This window comes from Rissa tridactyla, chromosome 8 (assembly GCF_028500815.1).
Source record: "Rissa tridactyla isolate bRisTri1 chromosome 8, bRisTri1.patW.cur.20221130, whole genome shotgun sequence".
In the NCBI taxonomy this organism is placed as follows: Eukaryota; Metazoa; Chordata; class Aves; order Charadriiformes; family Laridae; genus Rissa; species Rissa tridactyla.
The window spans coordinates 414,805-441,073 of NC_071473.1; the positions used below are offsets into that span (position 1 = coordinate 414,805).

The 26,269-nt window shown below is 43.4% G+C and overlaps 2 protein-coding genes across 4 annotated transcripts in view; both read left to right on the forward strand.

Annotated features, from left to right (window-relative positions):
- The first annotated feature begins 1,531 nt into the window (after window positions 1-1,531).
- Window positions 1,532-9,719, forward strand: LOC128913804 (small integral membrane protein 10-like protein 2A). Its single transcript, XM_054212024.1, has 2 exons — window positions 1,532-1,813; window positions 3,209-9,719. Exons 1-2 carry the CDS (start codon window positions 1,619-1,621, stop codon window positions 3,227-3,229), a joined length of 216 nt encoding a protein of 71 aa, XP_054067999.1. The 5' UTR covers window positions 1,532-1,618; the 3' UTR covers window positions 3,230-9,719.
- A 15,368-nt stretch (window positions 9,720-25,087) lies between these two features.
- CYTH3 (cytohesin 3) overlaps window positions 25,088-26,269 on the forward strand; it is a 51,877-nt gene continuing 50,695 nt past the window's right edge. For 2 of the 3 annotated variants that reach the window (XM_054212678.1, XM_054212681.1), the window contains exon 1: window positions 25,088-25,291. In XM_054212678.1, coding sequence (XP_054068653.1) covers window positions 25,264-25,291 — 28 coding nt within the window. In that variant the 5' untranslated portion in view covers window positions 25,088-25,263. The remainder of the gene's footprint in view (window positions 25,292-26,269) is intronic. The other variant, XM_054212679.1, reaches the window with a different exon arrangement.

Below are 26,269 nucleotides of genomic sequence, written 5' to 3' on the forward strand. Positions count from 1 at the left end.
GCAGGAGCGCTATGTCTGTCTTTGGAAAACTTTGTGACAGAGGTTAAGTCGCTGTGGAATCAGAACTACTGCATGAACTTTATGGGTAACACTCATAACTTCTGGCTCCTGCCTTCTTTTTTTTTTTATAGGGCTTGCTGTAATGATAACCCAAAGGATACTTACTGAATGAACTGATGGGGAGAGCGGGGGCTATTATTTCAAGTTCTCCAAAATGAAAACAGTGCAGATAACAAGTCCTTTGAAATTTTCCCTCTTTGGAATAGTAAAGGTAGGTTCAAGACAGCCAGGCGTGCATAGACAAACCATAGACAGATCAATGCTGGCCTCAGAGAGGATCATTCATCTTTGATTAAAGAAGTGGCAGAAGCCTGTGACAGAAGAGGGATCTGAAAAGCTTTGAATGTGCTAGGATGCTCTTTGGACAAGTTCCTGAGAAGGTAGGTTTTAAGATACCTTTTCTTTGAGACCTTTTTGATCTGAATGAGTGGTAGTTTGCTTTGTAAGTGTCAGTAGGATAATCTTAACGCTGAGAAAACACTGAACTCCACAGCCTGAAATTCATTCAGATCTGCTTAGAAGGCCGAAGCTGGAGAACTGGGTCTGAAGGAAGTAGATCGGGGATTTATTTCCACGCTAAGAAGAGTCTGTCTAGGGGCCTGAGATACAAATGGGCTCCTTCAGGTCTGTTCAGAGGCTGGACGGAGTTAAAAATAACGTTAGGCACAGCTCCCCTCACAGGTTCTGCCACTTAAAACCAGCCTCTCCCCCTTCTGAGGGGCCGGAGCTGCCGACACCCTCTGCCCATGAAACAGTCCCAGTCCCTGGTGCCTCTGCTTTCCATGAGCGAACTGTTAATGGCTTCCAGGCGCACACGGGTTTCCAGGGGTTTTCCACTCTATTATGTAGCTAATGGATTACAGAGAAAGGGATTGCGGATAAACCCAGGAAAGTGTCTGGTTTTGTTCTGGAATTATTCTTTCTCTGTGTGCCAGTGTGATTCTGCGTCAATAAAATAGTACTTGACAGAATCACAGAATCATTTACGTTGAAAAACACCTTTAAGATCAAGTCCAACTGTAAACCTAGCACTGCCAAGCCCACCTCTAAACCACGTCCCTGAGCACACCTACACGTCTTTTAAATACCTCCAGGGATGGCGACTTACAAGTTTAGGTCATTTTTGTCTTTCATTTTACAGCTGATTGAAGGGAAGCTCAATAGAGCAGTTCTGGGGGGAAAAAAAGGGGCCTGCTTTGTAAATGGTTCTAGTCATCTGTTCATCTTTTGGGGCGTCTCCCCTGGCGGCAAAGCGAGTTTTGATCTCAAAGAGCTTCCCGGGAAACTGTTTCGCAAAATGCGTTGGAAATCTTCGGTATTTTGAAGTCGGAATAACTGATGTCTGGCCGTGAGGGGCGGGGCGGGGCCGGGCTGAGGCGGGCGCGGCGGGTGGGGGTCCCGCCTCAGCCCGGCCCCGCCCCTCACGGCCCCTGGCGGGCATGCGCGGCCCGCGCGCCAGACGCCGCGGCGCACGGCGGCGGGGTGACGCAGAGCCGCACGTACGGCGGCGGGGCCTCCTCCCGCCGCGGCGGCGGCGGCGGGGCCGCGTTGTGTTTTTATGGCGGCGGCGCTGCCCGGCCTGTCCGCCCTGGCTGCCCGGCTGTCCCGGTCGGCCGCCGCCCGCTCCTACGGCGTGTTCTGCAAGGGGCTGACCCGCACCCTGCTCATCTTTTTCGACCTGGCCTGGAAGCTCCGCATCAATTTCCCCTACCTCTACATCGTCGCCTCCATGATGCTCAACGTACGGCTGCAGGTGAGCGGCGGGGCCTGGAGGGGGGGGGTCGCGGCGGGGACCGGGGGGTGTCTCGGGTCCGGGTCTCGGCCCGGCGGCCCCCCGGGCTGGGGGCGAGCGGCAGTGTCGGTGCTGGCCCTGTCGCGCCGCTGTGGGCGGGGCCGCGGCGCCCCTCGGCTCGGTGACCGTTGCCGAGCCGCGGTCACCCCCACACCGCAAACCGTGCGGTGCGCGTTTGACAGCGCGTCCCTGGCAATTGGCGGGGCCAATAAAACAAGTCCCTTATTCGGTTTGCTGTTTTTTTTTAAAGTCAAGAACAGTTGTAGCAGGGAAAACGCAGAAGTAGTTTTAAATAATAACGTCACCGTGTGAAAATGACAGCTCAGATCTACTTTGCGGCTCCCCTGTCTTGAGCCCATTTGCGAAACATGGGTCTCCCTGAAACAGCTCTGACCTGCAGACATTGGGAACTCTCACGCTTCGTAGGGTTGAAGTTCCGTTGGGTTTTGTGATGAAATCAGAGCTTTACTTTTAACTTAACTGGCAGCAGAAGCAGGCTGGAGACTGTCACAGCAAACATCTGCTCCAGCCAAGGGCTGGACACTTTCCTCCTCCCCATGAACATAGCTGTCATGAAAGTTGTGACATCTGGCTGTGGGCCAGGTGCTGAAAGACAAGTCTGGTTGCAGTTTGTGACTTGTAAAAGGTAAGTTGAAATGGGAAGAGGTCAAAATGCGGCATCTCATTTTTATTTTTGGGACTTCTCCTACAGCTCTGAAGCTTGATATGGAGCTGCGTTGCCCAGAGCGTACACGTAGCTCAGTAACCTTGGGGGCTAAAAATGCTTTGCCTTTGCTTGTTATCTGTATTGGTACGCAACAGCTCGGCATTTGGCTGCGGTACAACCAGTCCCCTCTACCTGCGCTGGGGCAGCCAGTCTGGCCAATTCCCTTTGGGAGGCTCTGTGCCGTACAGTCTTGGTTTCCAGTGTGGCGTGTCTCATTTCAGCACGCATGTCTGTGTACAGGACGGTTACTTTAGTATTTGCCTGTAACTTTAAGCCTCTCATTAGTTACAATCTGCATTTGTATCAGTTAGGGAAAATCGTACTGTTACACAGCCAATCTCTGGAGGTGCTCATTTGCTGACTCACTTTGATGGCTGTTACCGAAAGAGAGTTTGTAGCAGATTAAACTGAAACTAGAAAAGAAAGTTTGTATTTGGGTGGACTTCCTACCCCTTTGGATGTGCTGGAGCAGCCTGCAGGGAGCCTTGTCTGTTTGGGCTACTGTTACTTTTTGCAGTTGGGTTATTCTTTTTCTTTATGTTAATTTTTTGTGTTGTCTGTTTTCTGTATACTGGGCACCGAGAAACTGGGATATTAGTACACTAACTTCCTGCATTCTTTCTCTTTAGGTCCATATTGAGATCCACTGACTGGTGACGTGGTGTGCTTCTTGCGCTGTGTGCTGCAACTGGAGTCAGTCACACTCTTCCACAGATCCAGCCTGCTGTGAAACACCAAGGCCATGCTCCTCTTCTCTAGGGCTATGAAGAAAGAAGATTTAAAACAGAAACGAGTATGCGACAGCGGCCCGGATCATCACAAGGCAGCGGCTCACCCGACACGCGCACATTCCGTGTTGAACAATTCTCAAAATTATAGTAGCAGTTTACAAAAAGAATTATTTTATTTTAACACCAGGAATTGTTCTCTCTTTAATACTATACCTCTGCCTTCTGTTGGCAAGGAAATGGCTCTGAGTTTGAGTGAATCAGCAGGGAGAAACTCAAGTGCAGCTGCTCCTTGGAAGGATTCATTTCATCTGCATTTTTCTTCTGAGAAAGACAGTCTTAATAGGGTTTCTCACTGCATTAATAGTATTTCAGTCATGGCCTGGCTGCAGGAAGCTTGTAGTTTCGCTGGAGACAGCTTTGTATTTTTTGCACACTTCTGGCTGGGAAATTTGCGGAATAATAAAAAACTGCAGTTTCTGGAATTAGAAATGAGCAGCAGCAAAGAGGATGAACCGCAGCTTGCATTTCCTAAAGAGCTGGAGCTTGGTGGACTTCCCAATCTCTGTTCTATTCCAGTTGCCTCACAGCATGAATATGCTTTGGGACTCTCAAGCAACCAGAAACCATGTATTTTTCTTTGTTACTTAGACCTCGTATCTTCAGAGCAAACACTTGGATACAAGAAAATGCTTTCAAATATACAATATGTGACTAACAATTTTCACATCATACAGCTAGTAATTTCTGTTCTAGCTTTTGCACTAGCAGGTCTCTGGTATGCAGTAGTGAAGGTAAAAGAGTACTAAGATTTTAATAATTACTGTTTTTAACATTAATAGAAACTTAATTGACTAAATAACAGAGACAAGGTTACAGTTCAGGTTTCAGTGAGAAGGAGATAGCTAAAGTAAAAATTATACTTGTGTAATTGTTAGTAAAACTGGCTGTTGGAATAATAGGGACTCTTTCTGTAAGAAATATCTGTGTCTGAGTGGAAAGAACTTCTTAATCTCAAAACCCTTTGGGACTTCTGCAGGTCTGCCATCAACACTAGACTAGAACTCAGTGTGATTGTTCAGCACAGATCCGTTGTTTTCCTTAGGGTTTGTATTAGCTGCGTGTCCTGCCTGCTGTTTACAGCCATTTCCAATGACACCGTTTCTTGTAGAATTGAGTTCCTGCTCTGCATCCATCAGTAACTAACGTGTCAGTCTTTAAAATGCTTTGAACTGGAAAGCTGTTGGGAGGGTGATCTTCAATACAGCATAATTCTCAGCAGTGTTCCTTCTCAAGGATGGTACTGCTCTAATTTAAACAATCTCTCATGAGCTTTATTGTGCTACAATAGACACTATAAACAATTTGCTAAAATAATGTTTTCTTTCCTCGAAAAAGTGATTGTTATCACTGAAGCATAGTAATCATTTCTGGGCCTGTTGACTTTGGCTTTGGGACAGATGGGGTTTGGCAAAGAATGGAGCACGCATGGTGGAATCAGTAGAGCTGCTGCGAATAATAATTTGCAGGAATATGCTCCCCTGGACATTTGGATGGAGAAACTCATTGTGCAGTAGGTCAAAGCTTGAACTCGGTGTCCCAAATTCTCAAAAAGGGAGTTGCTGTAGGTGGGATTAATGTGCTGGAGGGACTTACTTAAAGAGCGAGGTCTCGATATGGGGGAAGTTTTTAGGATGCGTTTTCAGCTCACCCTTAATGCAGAGTGAAGTCATGCCAGTGATTCACACACCAAGCATCCTTTTTGCTAGATAATGTGTTTCCTTCAGGAAGGAGAGTAGGTGATGTTGCATTTTTCGGAAGGAGACTAGGTGATGCGGTGTTTATTTGGGCGTTAGCACACTTGCGTAGAGAAGTCCTTGATTATGAAGACAAGATGCTGGTTATCAGTGTTATGGGGAGAAATATTGGAATTTTGTAACCCTGTTTGAGTGCTGAAAGTAAGATACACTACTTGTTACGTTAAATGATATGTTGTGTTTTTACTATCTCCATTGGTTGGCTATTTCTTCTGGATGTTAGAAGAGATAAAAAGCCACTTACTTTAATGTAGAAAAGAATTTTTTCCCTGGTCTGTACTTCTATTAATTGCTTAACTTCTAGACTTTTGACCGTATGATTACCTCTCACAAAATTATCAAAAACATTAAAATAATAATGGATTATATATTTAAGTAATTATTTTAACAGCAACAGCTTCCTCTTGATCAAACCATTCACACTATTCACTGCCATCTCCACAGCTGCATTTTATCACCCCGGCAGTGGTATTACAGGAGCGTTTGTGGATCGAGATTGCTGAAGCAATGTGGGTCTGAAACCCCGAACACCAGAAACAAAGATACTTCTCCAAAAGTCTGTGTAGTTTATTTGAGTTACGGTGTTAAGCTGTTGTCTGCATACAGCTTGAACCAAAAAAACACTTGGCAGAGCTGAGGGTAGAGGAATGAAGGTGGGGAGGGGTTGGAGCCTATTTCAGCTGGCTTCATTGCTAAAGAAAACATTGTGCAACTGCATCTTAATCTCTGTAACTAGCTGTATGGGTAAAGAAATACTCCTCCTGTGGGGTGAGCTTTTTTCTTTAAGTTGCACATAAACACAATCCTGCATCCACAGCTGAGAGCTTGAACTTCCTAGATAGCGAACCGGTTGGCAGAGTTGTGCCTGCAGTTGGTACCCGAGACCTCCCCAGTTCAGCGGGAAGAGGCTCGGCTCTGCTCTGCGTCTCTGGGGAACCGCAGTTATGTACAACAAAAACTTGCAGGTGATACCGTCAGGTCAATAGGCAGGAGGAGCAGCTAAAGGCACAAAGGCATTAATCCAGTTTTTAATGCACCTATTCTTCATGGTGATTTTAAAGGGGGGGGGAATAAAGGGTGGGGCAGAAAACGAAACATGAGAGAAACCAGTTGTAAATTAGAATTGAACCGTGTGTGCAGTGGGGTGGGAAGGGTTGTCTTTATTGATGCCAAGCCTGTGCAGGAGGGGATCTTGGAGCGCTGAATCACGTTATGTATCACAGCCGAGCTAATACAGTCCTGTGTTAAGCAAAACTTGCTTTGAGTGAGTGGCCTTTAATTACTTACTACAGGATCACTTTAAATACATATACAATACAGCTAAGTGAAATGATGGAATTTTTTTGTGTATTATATGTATATTGAACATAAGATACAAAGAATATGTCTTAAGTGAGTGGATTTAATCAATTTTAAGATAGTTTATGTACTTTGCCTTGGATTTTGTTGCTTAAAACCTAAAAGGTAACTTTCTAACTTGAACATTCCTTCCGAGATTCAAATAAAGGAGAGCTGGGTGTGTTAAAATCTCATGTAATATACTGCACTTTAAGCTCGTGGAGGCCATAAGTTGAAAGCGCTGTTCTTGCACTAATGGAACTGTGGGACTGGCAGCGACAACACTCAAATGGCTTTTACTGGCTGGGGGAGAACAGTGAGCCGTAATGATGGCGATCCTTGGAAACTGTACCTAAATCAAACACTATAAGGCTTAGGCTGCTGTTCTCTTAACTCATCTCAAAAGATGGAAGGTGTCTCAGCCAAAAACCAGTTTGCATGGAGTTTTGTGGCTTCAATAAGTCAGATGTGGAAACTGCTTTTCTGAGTAAATGCGCTGTTAGGGCTGAGACGGAAGATCATTATAGTACAGAAGAATAAGGTTTTTAGTGGGGTAAGGGACCTTTACACTGAACCGGGAGTTGCCTTCTTAATTCCAGTTCCTCTTTCATCTTGCTGTTCTGTTGGTGTTGGAAAAAGGTGTTTCTAAGCAAACTGTCAGGGTTCTACTAAACAACTCCCACTTTCTAAAATTTCATTGATCAGCGTCTAGGTCCTTCCTGCCATAGATAGCAGAGTTCTATTTCTGCCATTAGAAAACAAACTAAGTAAGCAAATATTCAATATTTAGAGAATTACCTAGTAGTTTCCCATAAATGTACACTTGAGTGGAAATTTACTATATGGTGTACTGCTTTGAAAAAGAACATATACTTTTAAATGTGTGCGCACAGAGCTCTGCATGTAGCTAGTGTCTTATCGCAGTATGATGTTGGAATGCGTCTGCAAATGCTTATTTACGTTCTGACATTTCGGTGCACGGTGCAGTAGGGATGGTGGTGTCCTTCTCCGTGTGACATTAGCCAGTGCGATCCTAGAAATCACCTGCGTGCATCATCATGCACCATGAGACAATTTTATCTGTAGACATTTTTTAGCCTTTTGCTTTTTCAGTGTTGGGTTGTTTGGGGGTTTTTGTTTGGGGTTTGGTGTTTTGTTGTTTGGGTTTTTTTTTTTCGTGTGTTTTGTTGGCTTTTTTGGGACTGTAAAGACTGCACTTTCTTAAACTTTGCCAAAGTTTGCATTCTTTCTCCTTTTCTCCTCCCTTGCCCCTCCTTATAGGTATACCCACTTTTAATTTTTGGATGAAAAGTACGTATGTTTTATCTTCTCCTAATGTTTTATCTTCTTGTCAAGTCGTTCCTTTGGTTTTTATGGCCTGGTGTTACCTATATTTTCCTTCTCTTCCCTCCCCATCATTTCTCAGCATAAGCATACGGTGATATTCTGTTCCGTTTCAAGAACACTCCCTGGCAATTAATTATGCATAACGAATTAACAGAAAGCACGTAGAAATGTAAGTGTCCGTAGTCTGTCATTAGGCCGTATGACCAGCGGTATATCTGACAGAGCAAGAGATAGTCAATGTGACTTATTTCTGCCTTTTCCCTTCAAAGCAGCTGCTTTGATTAAAATCTAGTACTTCATTCAGATTTGTCGTACCTCTGTCAGCTGAGAACTGCAGCTGGAATGTGAGGCTTATCAAACACATTGAGGGCAAAACTGAAGAAACAGTCAGACTTGCTTCAATACTCTTCAGGTTTTTATGTCATTAGCATAACTTTCTGAAAAATTCACGTGAATGTGCTCTTAATACTTTGAAACCTTTTTTTCCTAAGAGTGCATAGAATAAAATGTGTTCTGACACTTGTTTCTGTGATGCGCAGTTGGTAACTAGGGAAAAAAACTTTTTAGTTTTTTTTTTAAATATTTGTGATGAATCCCCTTTTTGCTATCTCAGACTACAGAGCCTCTGATCCTCAGGGAAGAGCCGCATTCGATAGAACTTTCAGGTAAACAGCTTGTTGCCTATGAGAATGTTAATATTTCTGATCAGCACACATATTTAAATACAAGGACACGGATATCAACCTGGGGAAGGTGTAAAAACAAGAGTCGTATGAAGTGCTGGAACGATGCTGTCCTTTTCCACCATGCGCTAAGTCAGTCCTTTGAAATCAATCCCGTGTCGTGTTCCAGAATCTGTTATCTTGCTCTTTGGAACTGGTGATACGAGATTCAGACCGAGTAGATGGTTATTTCATTGTCGCATTCAATTGATGAAATCAATTTAAAAGCGAAAACATTTTAGAAAACAGCCTGAGGGACTTCCGTAAGGAAAATCTGCCATGAAAAGATCCGTTTTATTTCTGTGATCTCAGTATATTTATAGTCTGTTTTGCAAATCTCGTGTCTTCCTTCTTTGTGGAAGATCTGTATAAACCTGGTAGCAAAAATGGTTAAAATTCAGACTTGTAAAAGTATTGGTGTTCTTTAATTTTCCGTTTGTAGTCAATTTTACCTGTTGTCATCTATAAAAATACCTGGATGTAACTTAAGCTTTTGTTCTTGGAGGTAGGTAAATGTAGCGCCTAGCGCCCGATTCATCACCTGAGGCGTGTTCCCCAAACTCTCGTAATGGGCCCAGCTCCCCGCCGTGACCAGCTGCTCCTCAGCGCTGACACCTGGGACGCTGTTGCCCACGCGGAACAATTCTAGTCTGTGGCCTTGTCTTTGGCTCTAATTTTTTTTTTTGTTTTTTTGTTAATTGCAGTGTGGGAGATGGAGAAGGCTGGCACAGACCATTTTTGTTTGTTCCAGGGAAAGATGTTTACAACTTTGTATGTATTTTAGAAATTTATTGTAACACTTTTTAACTTGCGAGAGGAGTTTCCGTAGCAAACTTGAAGCCTGTTGTCCTAACGAGGTGAATACAGATTTTTGAATAACACAGAGCGCTATCTAAGCTTACAGAAGCTGCTGATTGTGATGCTGCTCGCTTACACCACAGGAGGGAGTTACACATCGCTCTTTCAAATATTTTCAGTTATGGCATCATTTTTTCTTAGTACAGTGCATTTCAGTTTATAAACATGCTGACTTTGAGTTGTGTTCTGGATTGTCACTGCAGATAGGTTAATGTACAAAATCAATACGCAGCGGTAGTGTATTGTAACTGTTTACAATTGAACTCTGAATACCAATTGATGGGTTTTATCAAGCTATTTAAAAACAAATAAAAATCTTTTTAAAAATTATCTTTTGTCTGTGCTCAGGGAAAGAGCTGGGTTTGGTGCTTCTCATTCCAATTTTTCACTGTATAAATTGTACAGATGTACGTAACGAGATCCTGTTTCTGACAATATGAAGTTAGGCAGTGAGTGGCTATTTCAGAGGCGCAATTTGAAACCTGTGTTTACTGAACACCAAACAAATCTAAAACCTGTGTGAAAAAGGGCTAAATGCCTTGGCAGGCTGGAATGTGAGCTGTAGGCCAGCTGCGCCAGGTTGGCCAAAAATATTCATTCACAGGCATTCTTCTTACATGCTTTTATTTTTTTAGTGACACGCCTTAACAAACCAGTTGCTGTCCATGTAATTCCAAGGTATTTCCTAACGGACTAGCGCTAATCTTGCAACACGCTCCCCTTCGGGAAGGGGAAGGCGAACCACGGTAAGTAAGAACAGCCCCAGAACTGCCGGGTGTTTCTCCTCAGGGCTAACATCACCTGAGTGTTAACAGATATGCCAGACCTCTTGTTTCTGCTGAATAAAATATTCACATTAAAGGAGTGGAATAAAAATGTATCTTCTGCTTGATGTTGCACATTAAGGAATATATTTAAAAAAACAAACCAGAAACCCCTCTCCTCAGATCTCTCTTCTGAAAGTTGCTATCAGATGACTTTTTGATTCTAGACTCAAAAGACATAATTAACTTACAGTTTTTGTTTGATTTTAGGGCCCTTGATGCCACCAGTGATACGTTTTGAGGAAGTATGCTATTGTTATGTGCTGTATTTGTTCTGAAAAGAAACAGCATTGACAACCCTGAAGAAAAAGCCGATACCTTGAGTACAAAATGAACAAGTACTGTTTTTCTTGATGAATGCTGACAGCATCCTTTCCCTCAAAACATGCATTTAGCAAAAAAAAAAAAAGAAAGGGGGGGAAGGAAGATGAATGTACTGTGAAGTTTCGGCACAGGGTGGGACATGGGGAGGCCAGGAAGTGCCACCTCCCTGGGGATGCCTCATCGATGCCTCATCGCTCCCTCCGTGCTTGCGGCACGCTCCCAAGTCATGGTTTCTAACCTCTTTGGCTGCCCACCATCTTCCACCCACCTCCCTGTGACAGCGATGGGATGTTGCCTTAATTTCTCACCTTGTCATCGCTTTCAGATGGTTTAGCGGTAGTTTTACATATATATGTATATATATATGGGCATGATACCTGCAGTACCAGGGGAACTTCAAGGAACTCGGAATGCTTCTGTGAGTAAACTCGGGAACAGCCACGCTACCACGTGCGTATCCAGACCCCTTCCTGTGAGGATTTGAACTTAGATTTTTGAAGTTAGGTTCAAGTTGGTGGCCTATGACTTTGGGGTCGTCTGGGTCTCTGTTCATCTCATACTACAGAATTCTATGAGAGCAGCTCATCCGCACAGGAACCCAAATTGCCTCTGCAAATCTGAGCTTGCCAGAGGAACCTTTTGGCAGTTTAGACCCATCACAACATTTACCCCTTCCGTATGTTTCTTGGCTCTTGCCTTTTCTGGCATATATCGCAGCTTAAAATCAAAACACCAAACCCTCCAACCAAACACAAATACCAAAGCTTCTACTGAAGATATTCGCATTTCTTGAGGAGAAATTTAAAAGTGGATGGAGTGCTTTGCCTTCCATGAAAAAAGAAAACACTGGATGGGGGGGTTTTGTTACCGAGAACTGTGGTGTGCTTGTGAAAAGCACGTTGTAAGTCTCGTGTGTGTTAGGAAGTGCCACGTCTGTCTGTTATCACAGGTATCTTCTAGACATATCAAAACACTCCTTTATTTATCTTTAACCTCATAGTTCAAAGAAAAGAAACAAAAACCCCAAATGCATTTTGGAGTTCTTCCAAGCATTATGCATTGTTCAAAGAACCCCCAAGGGCAAAAGACCAAAACCAAGGCACAAGTCCAGCGCTCGCCTCCCGCTCACCGAACAAACGGCCAGCACTGATGACGAGCAGGATGGTTTTGATGCTCTTTTTTGGGAGCTAGCGGCTGGAGCCCGTAATCACTTTAGCTGGAAGTTATTCACAAATCACCCTTCTGAGGTCAGTAATCCCGTCTTGCTTCGTATAACGAAAAAACCTTTTTCTACCTCAGAGATTCCTGATCGGCCTTCCAGCTCTTGGCCTGGCCTGCCCAGCACTGCAGGCTGCCCGCGCGACCTGCTCCACCCTTACAGCAGTTATAACGTTTCCAATTTCTGGTCTTTGCTCCCCTCCTTCCGTATAAAAGCATTTAAGATTAAAAAATTCCAAATAATGTTTTTATGATGCTGTAGAGCACCTTTCCGAGGGCTTGCTTGTACACCTCAGGTGTCTGTCATTTTAGGTCAGGTTTGTAGATGTCGAGTTCTCTATCAGGCTGAAAATCAGAAACAACTACAAAAACTAGATTTACTTGCCAAGACAGACTGAAAGTGTTTTAGTTTTTCAAAGTTGGACAGCCGCCTTTTATCTTCTGTTCCCTCTAGCTGCTTTCTGAGTGAGAACATCTGTACAGACTGAGCAGGTTTCAAGCCTTCACGTTGCTACATGGCGTGTGTTCCCAACAAGCTGCTGTTAAAATAAAAGCTGTCTGGTCTGTGTTGTCACCGTCAAACATGATTTTCAGAGCTCTTCCTCACATTTTCTTGTTTATAATCATTCACTTGCAGTTGATAACTGTACCTTCCGATTTCTTTCTATTTAGCTAAACTGCTTACTTGCCGATGCCAGCAAGCTGGAAGTCTGTAGAGATTTTCATCACTGCGTTTTGAGCAGTTCATCAAGCTTCTTGGCTACTTGCTCAATTTACAGTTAATTCCTATATATTTTCATAAATTACCTATAAGGCACCGTAGCTCTTCCTGAACGGGTCATTGAGCAGTTTCTCTTCCCTCACACAGGAAGTGGTTTTTCTGAAGGCCCCCATTGAAACAGCATTGTCCAAAGGTTCGATTCCATTTTGCGTATTATTACTATGAAAGAACGCTTTCATCAGTGAAGACACCTCTGGTAAATATTTGTTACTCATTGGTACTTGTTAAATCCAGCAGCTGATCTGCTGGGGAAGGAACTGTGCTCCTGCCTCCTAGCAGATATTCCAGCTGTGATGGGCAACGACATACGCGAGGTGACCCCTCTCAACCCAACTCTTAAATCTGAGAGGCAAGGAATAAACTTGGGGAGTGTGTGGGGAAGACCCACCAAGAAAAAAGTCCTTTGGACATATTCTTGGTTTAATTTCAATGGGTCATTTTGCCAGAAACATGGGATGAGGTGTGAATTACAACTTGGGACAGGAGACAACATAGATACCATCTGATTTTCCTTTGTAACAGGAACTCAGGAGCAGGTGGGGTTAAATAAGGACTGGAAATGGGCTCAGAGGAAATAAAAAAGCAAAGGTATTTTACATTTGTTTTATGGAAAAGGAAAACTATTTTCCCCTCAGAGTTACTTCTGTTGTCCTTCCAGTCCCACACAGACCTTACAATAATGCAGAACTAGGTGAAGCAGTCCAATAAAAACGTGGAGAAAGCAAGCAAGGTTTCGGGTCGAGTTTTTTTTGCATTTCAGAAAGTGTAATCAATAAGAAAAGAAATCTGATAGTAGGATTTATCTGTTTAAGTAACTTATCGAGTGCTTTTAGTAGGACAAATCACTGCTTCAATCCTGTAATCCAGTCACAGGAGATCAGAGCTGGTCTCCAGCCTCGCTGCCCCCATCGGAGCTCTGTAAGCGCCAGGGTCTCCCCGGGAGCCAAGCTACGAGGCCTGGACTCGGGGGGTTTACGGAATATCCTTACGTTTGGGCCAGGTTAAAAGCCCAGGCCTCCTAAAAGTAGAGTCAGTGTGAATCTCCCCAGCAATTCAAATGGAGACAACACCATGTTCCTGAAGTGCTCTGAAAGTCACTGCATACTTTCCAAATACTGCACTCCTTATACAAGTGTATAATACACACAATGTAAGTGTATTATTTGGAAACAAAGAGCATTTACCAACTGAGAACTATAAAAATAAAATACACAAGGTCCAAAGTTACAGCATACTGGACGGTCTTCTAAAACAGAGAAAACTCCTAGGAATTCCTGTTTATAAAATGGAATAATTTGCTACTTTATTGGAATGGTTAAATTGATAACAGCTTTTGCTATGAATTTTTACATAGCTTCAGTCACTGTTGTTTTTTTAATCTTAGATATTCTCACATGAACTGCACAAAGCCGTTGTTAACAAGGTTATTATTTTTTTGTTTCTCAGCTACACATTGTTCACCTGCAATATGCTGGCTCTTGCATGACTTTATTTAAATTCAGCTGCTTGATGTCGGTGGTGCAATTAAAGAAAAAGAAGTTTAATATTTTTATCTACTACTAATAATCAAGAAAATACATTGAACTATCTTATTGAAACGTGAGTTAATTAAGTAACACCAAATGACGTTAATTAGAAAGTCCTTACAAGAAATTATGCTGTTAGAAGAAATGTGTATGAAAAAATATTTTCAGAGCTCCTTTTTCTTTTCACAGTTTAAATCACAACAAATTCTGCTTTCAAATTAATCTAACAAACATTGTTATGTTGTAATGATTTCTCGTTATTGTAAGGAAGAATGCACAGTCGGTTTCTCCCAGTTATTCTAAAGGACGTTGCGACCGACACGCACATCGGCAGAGCGGTAATACAGTGTCTCCTTGCAATTTCCACTTACAACAGAAGCCACCCCAACTAACAGTAAATAATTCAACAATTCAATAGTTCAGGGAGAATTTTACATGACATTTTTTTAATTTGCTGTTATTACCGGTGGCTTTATTAAAGAAGTACTACAGAAGTGTTAAACAATTGCTGCTTGTTAGCAGAAGGGGAGGAGAAATTATTTTAATCAGGCAGACTCCAAACTCAGAGGTGGGGTCTGCCTCTGAACTTTTGCAAATGGGCTCCGTAAGGAAATCAAAAAAGAGTTCCCGTTATTCAACCAATTATCGAACGTGAGTGGACACACCTCTGTACAAAACTGGACTGAAACCAATGTAGTATACCCACACCAGCTTTGTAAGCAGCCTTCAGAGGATCTTTTGCTCATCATCCTCCCCGCATACCTCTAATCTTGTGATCTAGAGATAAAAGACCATTTCATTATCATAAAATATGAAACTGTAGTTTTCTGACTGCATGTATATAACCACATATTAATATTTGCATATAAACATACACATGCATAAATATCTTTCCTTGTTTAGCTCAAGAATAAATTCCTGCTTAAGTGCTTTCCGTAACTGATAAGAATCCGGCAGCAAAGAATGGAAACACCCTGCTAAGTGCTCCCGTAAGCATGGTAAAAGCATACCTTTCTTTTCTGTTGTACTATTCTGGAATGAATATGGATCTTCCAAAATCCCAGTGTGATAAAGATACTGCTCTACTCGTTTCTGTTGCCTATGGTCAGCAGTCTGGAAAAACATCTTTAATTGATTAGCAGTTTAGATTTCTGAGAAGACTGCTTTATCTGCGTTTATCTGCCATTACTTGCAGTTTCATAATCTAATAAAAACAGTATTATCTCCTTTCTAATAGTTACAAGTCAGCCTTTCATTATTTTAGCTGAAGAATATGAAGGAGACTTTATCTCTCTTTAACTCCTATTTGTATATATCGGCTTTACTAAAACAGAATGAAATACAACATTTATAGAAAGGAGAGCTTTGTACAAATTATGCAGAAAATCCAGACCATTTCAGGAAAAAGCAGCAGCTAGAAAAAGAACTACCAGGCTACTGCTTTTCATAAAGAGTAAATCTGGAAATTCCGTAGAAGCAATCAGGGTGCTACAGATTCAAACATAAGAAACCCCTAAATATACTTCATGGAATGATTTAATCTCTGAAGGAGATAGCCATCCTTGTCAACAAGTTAAACAAGGTTTTCACTGTGAGAGAACGAGACATTATTTAAGAATATAAACAGTACTCAGATAACAGTCTATTTATCTTGCAAATGTGATGAAGAAGCTGAAAAAATTATCTGTTTGTTGTAATTGTAGTTATCTGCCATCTTGTTTTTCGGGTTTGGAGTCTTCCATACGTGCTGAGTTCTGGCAAAGCCTTACAGATGGGAACAAAGAGCAAGGGCATGATTTTGTTAGTCATGAGAATTTAGCTGTGCTCATTATCCATCTTCTGCTGAAATGGTTTCTCTTCTAGCAGGAATACCAGAGCGCAGGCCTTACCAGGCCAGGGAGGAGAAAACAGCCTTGCAGGAAAGAATTCATTTGTTCGCAGCTGGCACAATAACGGGACTAAATACCCCACATTCTCAGGCTTTTGAAGTGTCCTCAGTCAACATCAGATTTCAAAAACTTTTAGATGAAAAATCTTTCAGGTATAAATGTACTGGTATTTCCTAAAGCTTGCAATTTTTTTCCCCACAGACATTTAAGGAAATGGAGAAGACACTTTGTTTGAAAAAGCTATTCTTTACCCAATGTGAAACCGTTGAGCAGTACACATTTACTTGAGTAGCTCTGTGGATGAAAATTGTGCAGTAGATATTTTAAATATGTGAATCATTTTGCTATAAAACATGCTTTAATAGTTCTGCCATTTTGAAAGCAAAAGATTTGCTTTCAAAATATATCTCCACCATCTTTGTTTAATTTTGGATATTGGGACATTTTCTACGTCGCGCTGAATGGCACACCTGATGCAGACATCCTTAGAGGAGAGCTTGCACCTGTACTACTGAGATTTCTGGTATTTGAAAATATAATGAAGCTTTTAAAGGTACACATAAAAAAAGGAAACAAAAAAAAATGTTTAATTGACTTACTTTGTAGGACATTAGTTTTTCAAATGCGTCTATTGTACTTTGTACACTAAGTCAAATTTTTTTGACATTACACTGCCTGTTTTATCTGAAGCATGGCAATTTGCCAACCTTAGCTTTTAGAGATAAATTATTCTATACAAAGCAAAAGTTTTTATATCTGAGGCAACTTCCTTCTGCCATTTTATCATCTTCCTGGTTTTGTCTGTTTTCAATATATGCCTTTGTATTTTCACATCTTTTATATGCATGTATACACAGGTCCTTTCCTCTGTATTAAAACTGAGAGTTCCAAGTTGGTAAGGATAAAAAAGACGGACTGTTGACTTCAATTTCATTGCACTAATATACTATACGGATGCTTTTATATTACAATATTAAAAGATTTAACATACTGATATTAAAAGTATTTCCTGAATTTGGGAGTGGGGTGGGGAGGCAGGGGTTGATGTTTCATGAGAAGGTTTTAAAATGGAAATAATCTCTGGGTAGAGCTATATTCGAGTACTAAAGATTGACACATGGAGGCTGGGTTCTCGCAGTCAAAATGCGTTATTTTAGAGCATCTCAAATTTAAGCATATCGAAATTTAAAATCTAAAAGGAAATTATGGTGGATGACAAACACCTCTCCTTTATGTGTCCCAAGAGGCTGAATATTTCTGCCTGAGGAGAAAAACCTAGAAAACTCAGCAGTGAGGAAAAGACACAGACATCCCTGCACGCACAGTGGAACCCAAAGAAACTTGAGGGGAAGGAGAACTGAATTAGGGATGGGCAGGGGAGAAGAATGAGATCAGAGGAAAAAGCTAAAGTTGCGGTGCAGCAAACTGGAGGAAAGCTTTTGGAAGTCACAAGAAAGAAAAGCTGTCCCTGATGTCACTGCCCATTTTAGCAGTCTGTCGTGAATTCCTCTTTCCCACAAGAAACGGTTACTAAGGATGTAAGCTGCAAACCATCATGTACTAATCTTTTTATGAAGCCGGTTTTGTTGTTGTTCTGTAGACCTATTGTTCTTCTACAATTATATTAATAGACTAAAAATAACGAGGGCAGTTCTATCAGACTTAAGTTAAAATTTTGCTTCTTAAGAACGATTATTTTATACTGTCCCGATTGAGATTACAGAAATCCTTTTCTGACCACGGAGGTATAAGGTACCAAATTCATCCTTCATGTAACTGCACTGAAGTAAAGGGAGTTACATAAGGAATTAATTTGACCTGTCTCCTCCATTTCCTTGGAAAAATTCTTTGTTTTAGCGCTTGCCAAGTTTTAACTTTGACTCTCCCTTGCTTAACATCTTGTACTTAGAGACAGTTTTTCTTTCTTTAAGAACGAAATACAGCTGGAGGACTATTAAGGTGAAGATTTGCTTTTTAAATTGAAAGTACACTTCAATTATGGTAAGAAAACACCAAAACCTTTTTGGTTTGGTATAGAAGTATATGGGATTATTCTTACATCCTTGAGGATATGAAAGGAATAAAATAGTTTGTATAGCCATGAGAGGGAAAGGATTCAGTGATGTTTTTCTGCCTCAGACCCTGCGTGTTTCTTTCAAACTGCAGCAGTTGGAATAAAGAGGGACCTTTCCTGGTTAGAGACAGTTAGAATTTGTAACATTACACATCAGCTTTTTAACAAAGAATCACTCCCATTTTCACCTGGACTCTGCAGGAGCTACGTATTCAAAAATAACCTATAAGAGAGGCTGAGGGCATACTCTCACCAGTACACAACTGCAATTTCATGACACAATACTTTTAGTTTTTTGATGGCGACATGGCACAAAATCCTTTGTCCAAATTCAACGTACCAGTACAAAGTTATTTAAAAAAACAAGGAGTGGGGAGTAGCTTTACTCCTAATGATTTTACATTAAAGTCTGCCTTCCTGCTGCTGGTATAAAGCCAGGATAAAGCTTGGTCTAAACACTCTAAGTCATAGCTGGCTAATCTTGACAGGAATACAATTACATGCTCATATTTGATCTTGATCAATTTATTACCATTAGATGATCTAGTATTGCACAGACCAGCCATTAACAAGCATGTAAGTCTGACTATAGGCACAGGTTGAGAAGGGATGAGCACGAGGGATCAGAAAGTGAAACTGATGGAGAGCCCGTAGTTCAGAATTAGGTTAGAATTAGGCAGGGATGTTGTCCCCACTGACAAAATAACTATCCAGCAGCCTGCCTGCCTTCTTTCCACAACAGCCGTCTGTCACAGTCTACTAATGCTGCAACTGCGCCAATGCAACTCTTTGTGGGGCCAGAGTGTGAGCTTAATCAATGGAACAATTCTGGATAAAAATGATTAGTCTAAACAGAACTTTAAAAACCTGGATTGAGTGATCTGATTTACAGTGTGGCTTCACAAACGGTTGCATGAACAGCTTAGAGGGCACTAAAAGTCACAATCGCTAGTTGCCAGTTCCTGCTCCTGTCTAAATTTATTCTGGTTCTATATTTATTAAACCCAGATTTGTGCGCTGCTGACTAGCCAGCAGCAAGATTTGAGCCAGTTCATGCGGAGATACGCAATTGCATTTCAGATGCTCACTGGTGAATCAACAGGAGCACCTGGTCTAACCCTTCCAGCACTGCATGTCATGAGCGAGCCCAGCTTGTCACTTGGCTGCCATACGTACTGCGGGGTGCCAGCTCTCTTACGCTGTGGAGGTGTTTAAGAACACTTCTCTGGGTGGGGAGGAGGAAGGAACTGTGAGGGCCTCCCCTGTTTACCAGCACTGTGGCAGATCTACAAGCAGAGGCCTGCGTACGGCCAAGGACACAGTGAGCAGAGCACACAGAAACAGGAACGCAGATATCGATACGGATGGAACGAAGAGGAACTGGCTCAATATAAACATGGAACAAGAAAAGAGCTTTGCATGCTTATCTTGGTGGGAACTGAATAAGGCGGCCGGGTTAGTGATCTGAAATATGTGTTTACTTGCCTAGCAGGTGCATGGAAAGTTTTAGAGCTCGCGTATGAAAGCCGAGGCCTGAGAAGCAATCAATGATTTTGTGCTCATCACAGCCGGAGTCCGTGCCTTCATGCACCACACAGCACTACCACAATAATTCCCTGCTGCTGCCATATGCACGCAGCTAGAGCAGGGCTGGTGTGTGGTGTGCAGCTCAGCTACAGCCTCCAGTGTCAGAGGAATTAGGAATTTAAAATTCCCAGGCCTTGCTGAGACTGGAGAGTGGTACGCGATAATGCATTTAACCACCCCAAGCTGGAATTAGCCAGCAGAGGTGAATTCACAGACTGTGGCCATTCTCAGGGTGGGAACAGTCTGGCCTTACTCGGTGCGCTCTCCTTTGAGAGTTCCTTTACATCAAGCTCTTTCATTTTCCTGAGGTAGATAGAAAAAACCTCTCAAGCTTCATGCAAAATTCCACTCGATCTGTTTCAGCCCATGTCCGTTGAATCCAAGTCCTCTTTTTCTGTTATTTTACGCACGGCTTTCATGCTAGAAAGCATCCTGTTTGTGTCTGGTACTACGCATAATTAATACAGGTAGAACAAGTTCTAATGCAAAGTATACTTCAGATCATAAGCACTACAGAGTTGGTGGACCTCCACAATTTTTAGTGCCTTTGGTTTTCCTCACTGGGACATTCTGGTGTTCTTTATTCCACGACTCACCGGTGGCCCTATCAGTGTTACACAATGGAAACAAGCACTGACTTCCAAAACCAGTAATATTTGATGTTAGGAGTAGATTAAGCCCATTTAGAAGTCTTAAAAACACGAACAACCTCAAAATATGTTAAGAATTGAAATTTGAAATAAGCTGCAAATAAAATTCAGGACATGATTTAAAAGTTCATCTGAAGAAAAACCTATGCAAAATTCTTAGAAGAGAGGCATCTTCAACTTTGGGGGTTTTGACTATTTTAAGGGAACGAGCTTCCTGTCCATACAACAAAGCGCCATTCATAAAAGATGTTTGACTTGCTAAGCTTCAGCTTTGATGTTCCCCAAAGCAATATAAAATACTTGCATGTAAATTTTTTCAGACTAAATGAAAGGTGCAAGCACTTTTGAAACCGTTAAGACAACCAGCAAACAGGATTTTCTATAAATGTGTTTTTCCAGCTGAGACAAATGCAATATGTGTGACAGCATAAACATTTTAAGAAACAATACATAGCTAAAACCCATCTGCCAGTCAGAGGAAGCCAAAGAGTTTGCCACAGGGGTTTAAGAATACCAGATTATTCAAGTACAGATAAATGAAAAAAAAAACCGGGGAGGGGGGAAGATATGATGATGGACTAAGATCTTCCTGCCTGGAAACTATTAGACAATGCTTCTTAAAAAATAAAAATTGTTTGATTGTCTAGATTTGAAACAAAAGTATTCTTTAATACAATGGCTGAGGATCAATGAGAGTGATTCTGATTATCAACAAGATATTGTCTTAGGAAATGTAAAGCTTGCACTGTTTTTCTAAAACTGTGAGCATCTAAGCGAGCAAGTAATGAAATCAACCAAATAATTCCAGTTTACAAAATGTCGAACAACATATTCTTTAAGATGTATCTATATTCTTTGAGATATATGTATATTCTGTAAGATATATCTATATTCTTTAAAAATGTATTCTTAAAACCGTGCAGACGTTCGTGTCTTTGAGATTAACTGTTCTCCTTAAGGGTAACTACAAAATCCTTCTTACCAAATCTGACAGAAGTCAGAATAAGACAGACTTGAAAATTAGCAATGTCTTGACTGAACGCGTGAAATGGGAATACCTGCATACAGGACGACTACATCTTTAAAGAAGAGTTCAAAGATTCTTTCTTCCTTCCAACAGTAAGGTGCGTTATTTCATCTCCTTGTGTCTGATCCAGATGCCTGCTCTGATGGCACAACAGCTGTTACTTTGTTTCTTTCTGCTTTAAGAAAATTCAGAATTGTGTTTCTTGTCTTTGAATACAATATTCCTACCTACTTTCCAATTACTGTCCATGTAACGAACATCATCATAGCTCACGCTTTTGATTAGAAATAAAAAGTTTACGAAATCTAGCATCTTAAAATGGAATTTTACATCACTGAAACGTTCACATTACCGAAAGAGGAAACTTACCCAAGTAAGCTTAAGCTTATTTATTTCTACGAGTAAACTGAAGATGAATAAGGGAGATGTTTTTTCAGAATTTCCATTAGCCAATAAAGACCAATACAGAAAAAAAGGGAATCCACTCTTGCTGAGGAAAGGATGTGGTAACCAACAGGGCTATCCTGATCTTGAATTCTTTGATTACTTAAAAAAAAAAAAAAAGAAAAAAGAAAAAAAGAGGGGTAAAGAGTAATTTTCATTTGCTACTGCTTGGAATCTGGTTCAAACTGAAATCCATAGAAATGGCTTAATACTTAATGAGCCTTTTAGACCACAAAAATGTCTTCACTGACTCTGTGTAGTGACAAATGTCATAACAGATGTGCTCCTCACCCCTTAAAATAAAAAATGACATGATAAATTACTACTTAGTGGAAACTGAATCAAAAAACATAATAAACTATCTGAAGAGGAAAAAAAGAAGACACAACGTACTACCTGAAAAATCAGCAAATAACCACACTTATAATCAAAGAATCAACTCTGCCAACAGCAGTTTTTGGAGAAAGCCCAATTTTCCCCTAAAAATAATTTCAACAGACCAGCTATTAGACTATTATTTACACGAATGACAGATTATGAAGTTCTTCCAACACAGAAGGTTAACCTTGTGGTTATCAAGCTGGCAAAACATACTTGTGGTAAAAATAGAGCTATGACTACAGAAGGGACTGCACGAAAGAATAAAAAGATCAAGCAATCTTTAGAAAACTGTTGAATTAAAGCCTTCTTAATATGGAGAGAAAAAATAAAATTCATGTGTATGTCAAAACAGAAGAATGATCAAAGTTCCAGAAAACAAAGTAGATGCGAGAAAGTTATTCACATGAGTAGGAAACAGTTTATTGGAGCGTATGCTCAAATTTGCGGAGATTGTAACCTCTCTTGCTACCTGGCATGTTGGTAAGGAACTACCCATTATTTAATGATAGTGGCATTTTTACTGTTGAATTACCAAAAACTACAGAGTCAGAGTAGTTCTGCTATGGTAGAACTACTATAGCTACGATGTAGAACTATGACTGTAATTCTTTACTTGATTTTGTACATTTTCAAAAAATCTCTTCCTGACCCAGTTAGTTTTCTAGCCAGACATGAGACTTATTTTATACAAACGAAAATGAGACAATAAGGTAAAAGGTTTGATCTTTAAAGTTTCTATCACACATGTCGCCTCAAGATTAAACAGCACCTTGTATGCAGAATTAAGTTTTATGCCTAGAACACTCGTAGCATCAGGCCCATGCTAAAGTAAGTCTATTTATAATATACACAATATGTATGAAAATTTGAAGTTTTAAGGAATATGCCATCATTTCAGAGACATACAGCCTTGAAGAAGACACTATAATTTCAACACTATATGTGACTATGTATCGCTAATAAGTCATCCTACTAAAACAGGACTGGGAAGACAGATTTTCCTCGAGAGGGTATTGAACTACATATATTTCAAAGTTACAACTAAACAAGCTACACATTCAATAACGCAAAATACTGAAAATGTAACTGTTAGCTCAAGTTAATGATGAAGTTACAATAAAGAACATTTTGCTTATCTCACAAGTTTGGAATTTTCTGATTTCACCATGAAGTTTATATAGAATATCCCAACTGTAACTTATAACTAGGACAGACTTTTCTTCATATCTTGCTTGCATCACAAAATCATTTTTATGTTCTCTATTAATTTGGAGAATTTTAACACCTAGTGTCACTTCCATGAAGTCAACAGGAATTTTGCACTGAACTGGTGGGAGAAGGACTGTTCTCCATGGCTCACTCTTCTCTGTTATTAGAATTAGTGATTGGGATAGCTTTTATTTTGCATTAGAGTTTTCCTTATAGCAAAAATATTAAGTTATACTGAAATATAGGAAGGAAGGAAAAAAAGTGATAATAACAAGCAAAAACAACAAAAGAAAGGAATATATTCTATATAAAGGTGTAAAACAACACAGATGAAATTAAAGTAAACAAGCCGTGGTCAATTATAAAACTAGAATTTTTCTCATGAACCAGATTCCCCTCTAATGTAACTGTTTCCTCAGTGTGCAAAGATATTGAAAGCCCACTGCCAGTTCATCTACATTCAGACTTATTTTAAAACCATCCTGTAATTGCACTTTATAGACACACATTTCAAAATAAATCTCTTACCAAGGTAATGCTTCTGTTTTATGCCATCACACCCTTTTTAATACACTAACTTACTGAACTTATAACAATGTTTAATTTAAAGTATGAAATTCAGAGTATTTCAAAGGTTTGTGATGTTTATGCTTTCTACATGAGGCAGAAGGCTTTATGGCCAGAGCAGCTGCCAAAGCAAACCCCAGCCCTCAGCACAAGGAGCGTCAGAGGTGAGCGCTCCCGACGCCTCGGCGGTGCTCTGCCCCATGCCAGCCTACAGGAGGAAAATGAAAACCCCGATACTTTCCTGTTGGCTGACCCTTTCCTCCCACAGCTTCCTATCTGAATAAAATTTTGACACCAAAGGTTTTAAAGAAATAAAGAGGGGTGGTGCCTGAGAAGGAAGGAAGGAAGGAAGGAAGAGTGGTTCGTGCCAGCACGCTCCTGCTTACCTTTGCAGACTGTGGAGGCTGCCGACCCCCAGACTCCTGAGGCATCTCCCTGAGTGGATCTCACCTTTGCCAGGGCTCAGGAAGCCCCGCGGCGCGTTGGATCCAGGGCAATGGACAGACAAACCCCTTCTGTTACCAGCACAGACAGCACGCTCAAGGCAGGCCTCGCGCCCCACACACGGGCACCATCCCCTTTACACGCCAGGCTCTTCACAGCAGCGGTGGCCGGGCAAGCGCCCAGCACCAGCCCAGACCCAGGAGCAAGGAGCGAGCAAGAATCAGCTGAAAACATGCAGAAACGTCATCGTGTGCCTCAGGCTCCTTTTTGGAGGCTTCAACCCATCCCGTCCCCCTCCACGATGGGCCCTCAGGCCAGCTCGTCCCTCGCCTCCCTGTCATCGCCCGCTCTTGGACCCGCTGAAGACCCCTCCAGGAGCGCCAGCGCCTCCGCCGACAACTCCTGGCTACCGCAGGCCCCGGGGATGGCCCCAGCCGCCATGAACCCCCACTGACGCGACGGCTCCCCTCAGCTCCTCCGCCACCGCCCTCCGGCCGCGCCCCGGCGGCTGCCCCGCAAGCCGGACTCCCCCCGCCCCCGACCGCCCGCGGGGCGGCCCCGCCAGGGCCCTCAGCGCCGCGCGAACGCCGCCGGGGAGGGGACAGCGACCAAGAGAGGCGGGCGGGGGAGGCTCCCCGCTCCCTGAGGGGAGGAGGCGGCCCGGCGGCGGCCGGCGGCCCTGCGGCGGCGGGGGCGGCGGCGCGGGGCGGCCGGGCCTGCCTCCCCTCCGCCCCTGGCGGGTCACATGAGAGGGGCGGGCGGCTGGGCTGCGGCCGCCGGGGCTGGGGCAGGGCTGGGCGGAGAGGGACGCGGCGGCGGAGCGCGGCGGCGGCGGTGGAGCAGCGGGAGCGAGGCGCCGAGCGAGCGGAGCGATCTTCGGGCCTCCCTCAGACGCGGCCGTCGCGGCGCGCCCTGCCTGCGGCCCCGACATGGACGAGGAGGGCGGCGGCGGCGGCGGTGAGTGGCGGGGTTGCGCGAGGGGGACGCGGCCGCTCGCCCCTGAGGAGGCCGCGCTGGCGGCCGCGGCGCCCCGCTGCCGGGAGGGGCCGGCGGTCCCGCAGGCCGCCACATTCGGTGCCGCCGCGGCCCCCGCGCCCTCGGCCGCCCGCCGGCGCCGTGCCCCGTCCCGCCCGCCGCCCCCGGGCGCTGAGGGGCTGAGCCGAGCGGAGCGACTGTAGCAGCCGGTACCGAGCGGCTGCCGGTCGTGGCGGGGGCTGCCCTGGCGCCGGCGGCCACAAAGGGGGCTCTGTGTCCCGCGGCGGGGCGGCGGAGCCGGGCACGGCCGGTCCCCGGCGCGGTGACAGCCCCGCGGCACGGCTGGGCTCCCGCCGGCGGCTGCGGGGCGAGCGGCGGCAGGGCGGGCAGGAGCGGGTCCGGGCGGTGTGGGGGGACCGGTCCCGCGGGGGCTCTGTGCGGGCCGCCGCCATGGGGGCAACCGCGGGGCGGTTCGTCCGGTTTAAACGAGGCGAACTGTTCCTAAAGGCAGCGGCGTTCGTGTCGCCAGATACTACTTATAGAGAATCCGGACCGGCACCTTGGGGGAGCTTTTGTTTTTAGTTTTTACCTTTCGGAGGCCGGCTCGCGCGCCGACCCGGTTTGAGGCACTGCAGGCATGCCGCACGCTTCCCTCCCCTCGTTTGCAGCGTGTTCTGTGGGTGCGTGCGTCGCTGCCGGCCGAAATAACCCGTATCATCCCCGCGGACGGTGTGTGCGGAGCGGCTGGTCCCGCCACGGGGCAGGGGCCGGCCCGGGGGCTGCCCCGCGCTCGCCGCCACCGCCGTCGGTGTGGCGGTACCCGCGGAGCCACCGGGGCATCCCTGAAATGCTCTGCTGAACAGGCTGCCTTTGAATGCGCTGCCTGATTTCTAAATGGCTAAAGTAAGGGCTAAACCTCGTGTGATTAATAGTTGCGCGGTGCTTGCTAATTCTAAATAT

What these genes read in the sequence shown, in the direction of transcription:
- LOC128913804 (XM_054212024.1), top strand. Translation starts at nt 1,619, where the DNA reads ATGGCGGCGGCGCTGCCCGGCCTGTCCGCCCTGGCTGCCCGGCTGTCC. An exon ending in TGCTCAACGTACGGCTGCAG is followed by an intron (nt 1,814 to 3,208) that starts GTGAGCGGCGGG and finishes CTTTCTCTTTAG; the next exon opens with GTCCATATTGAGATCCACTG.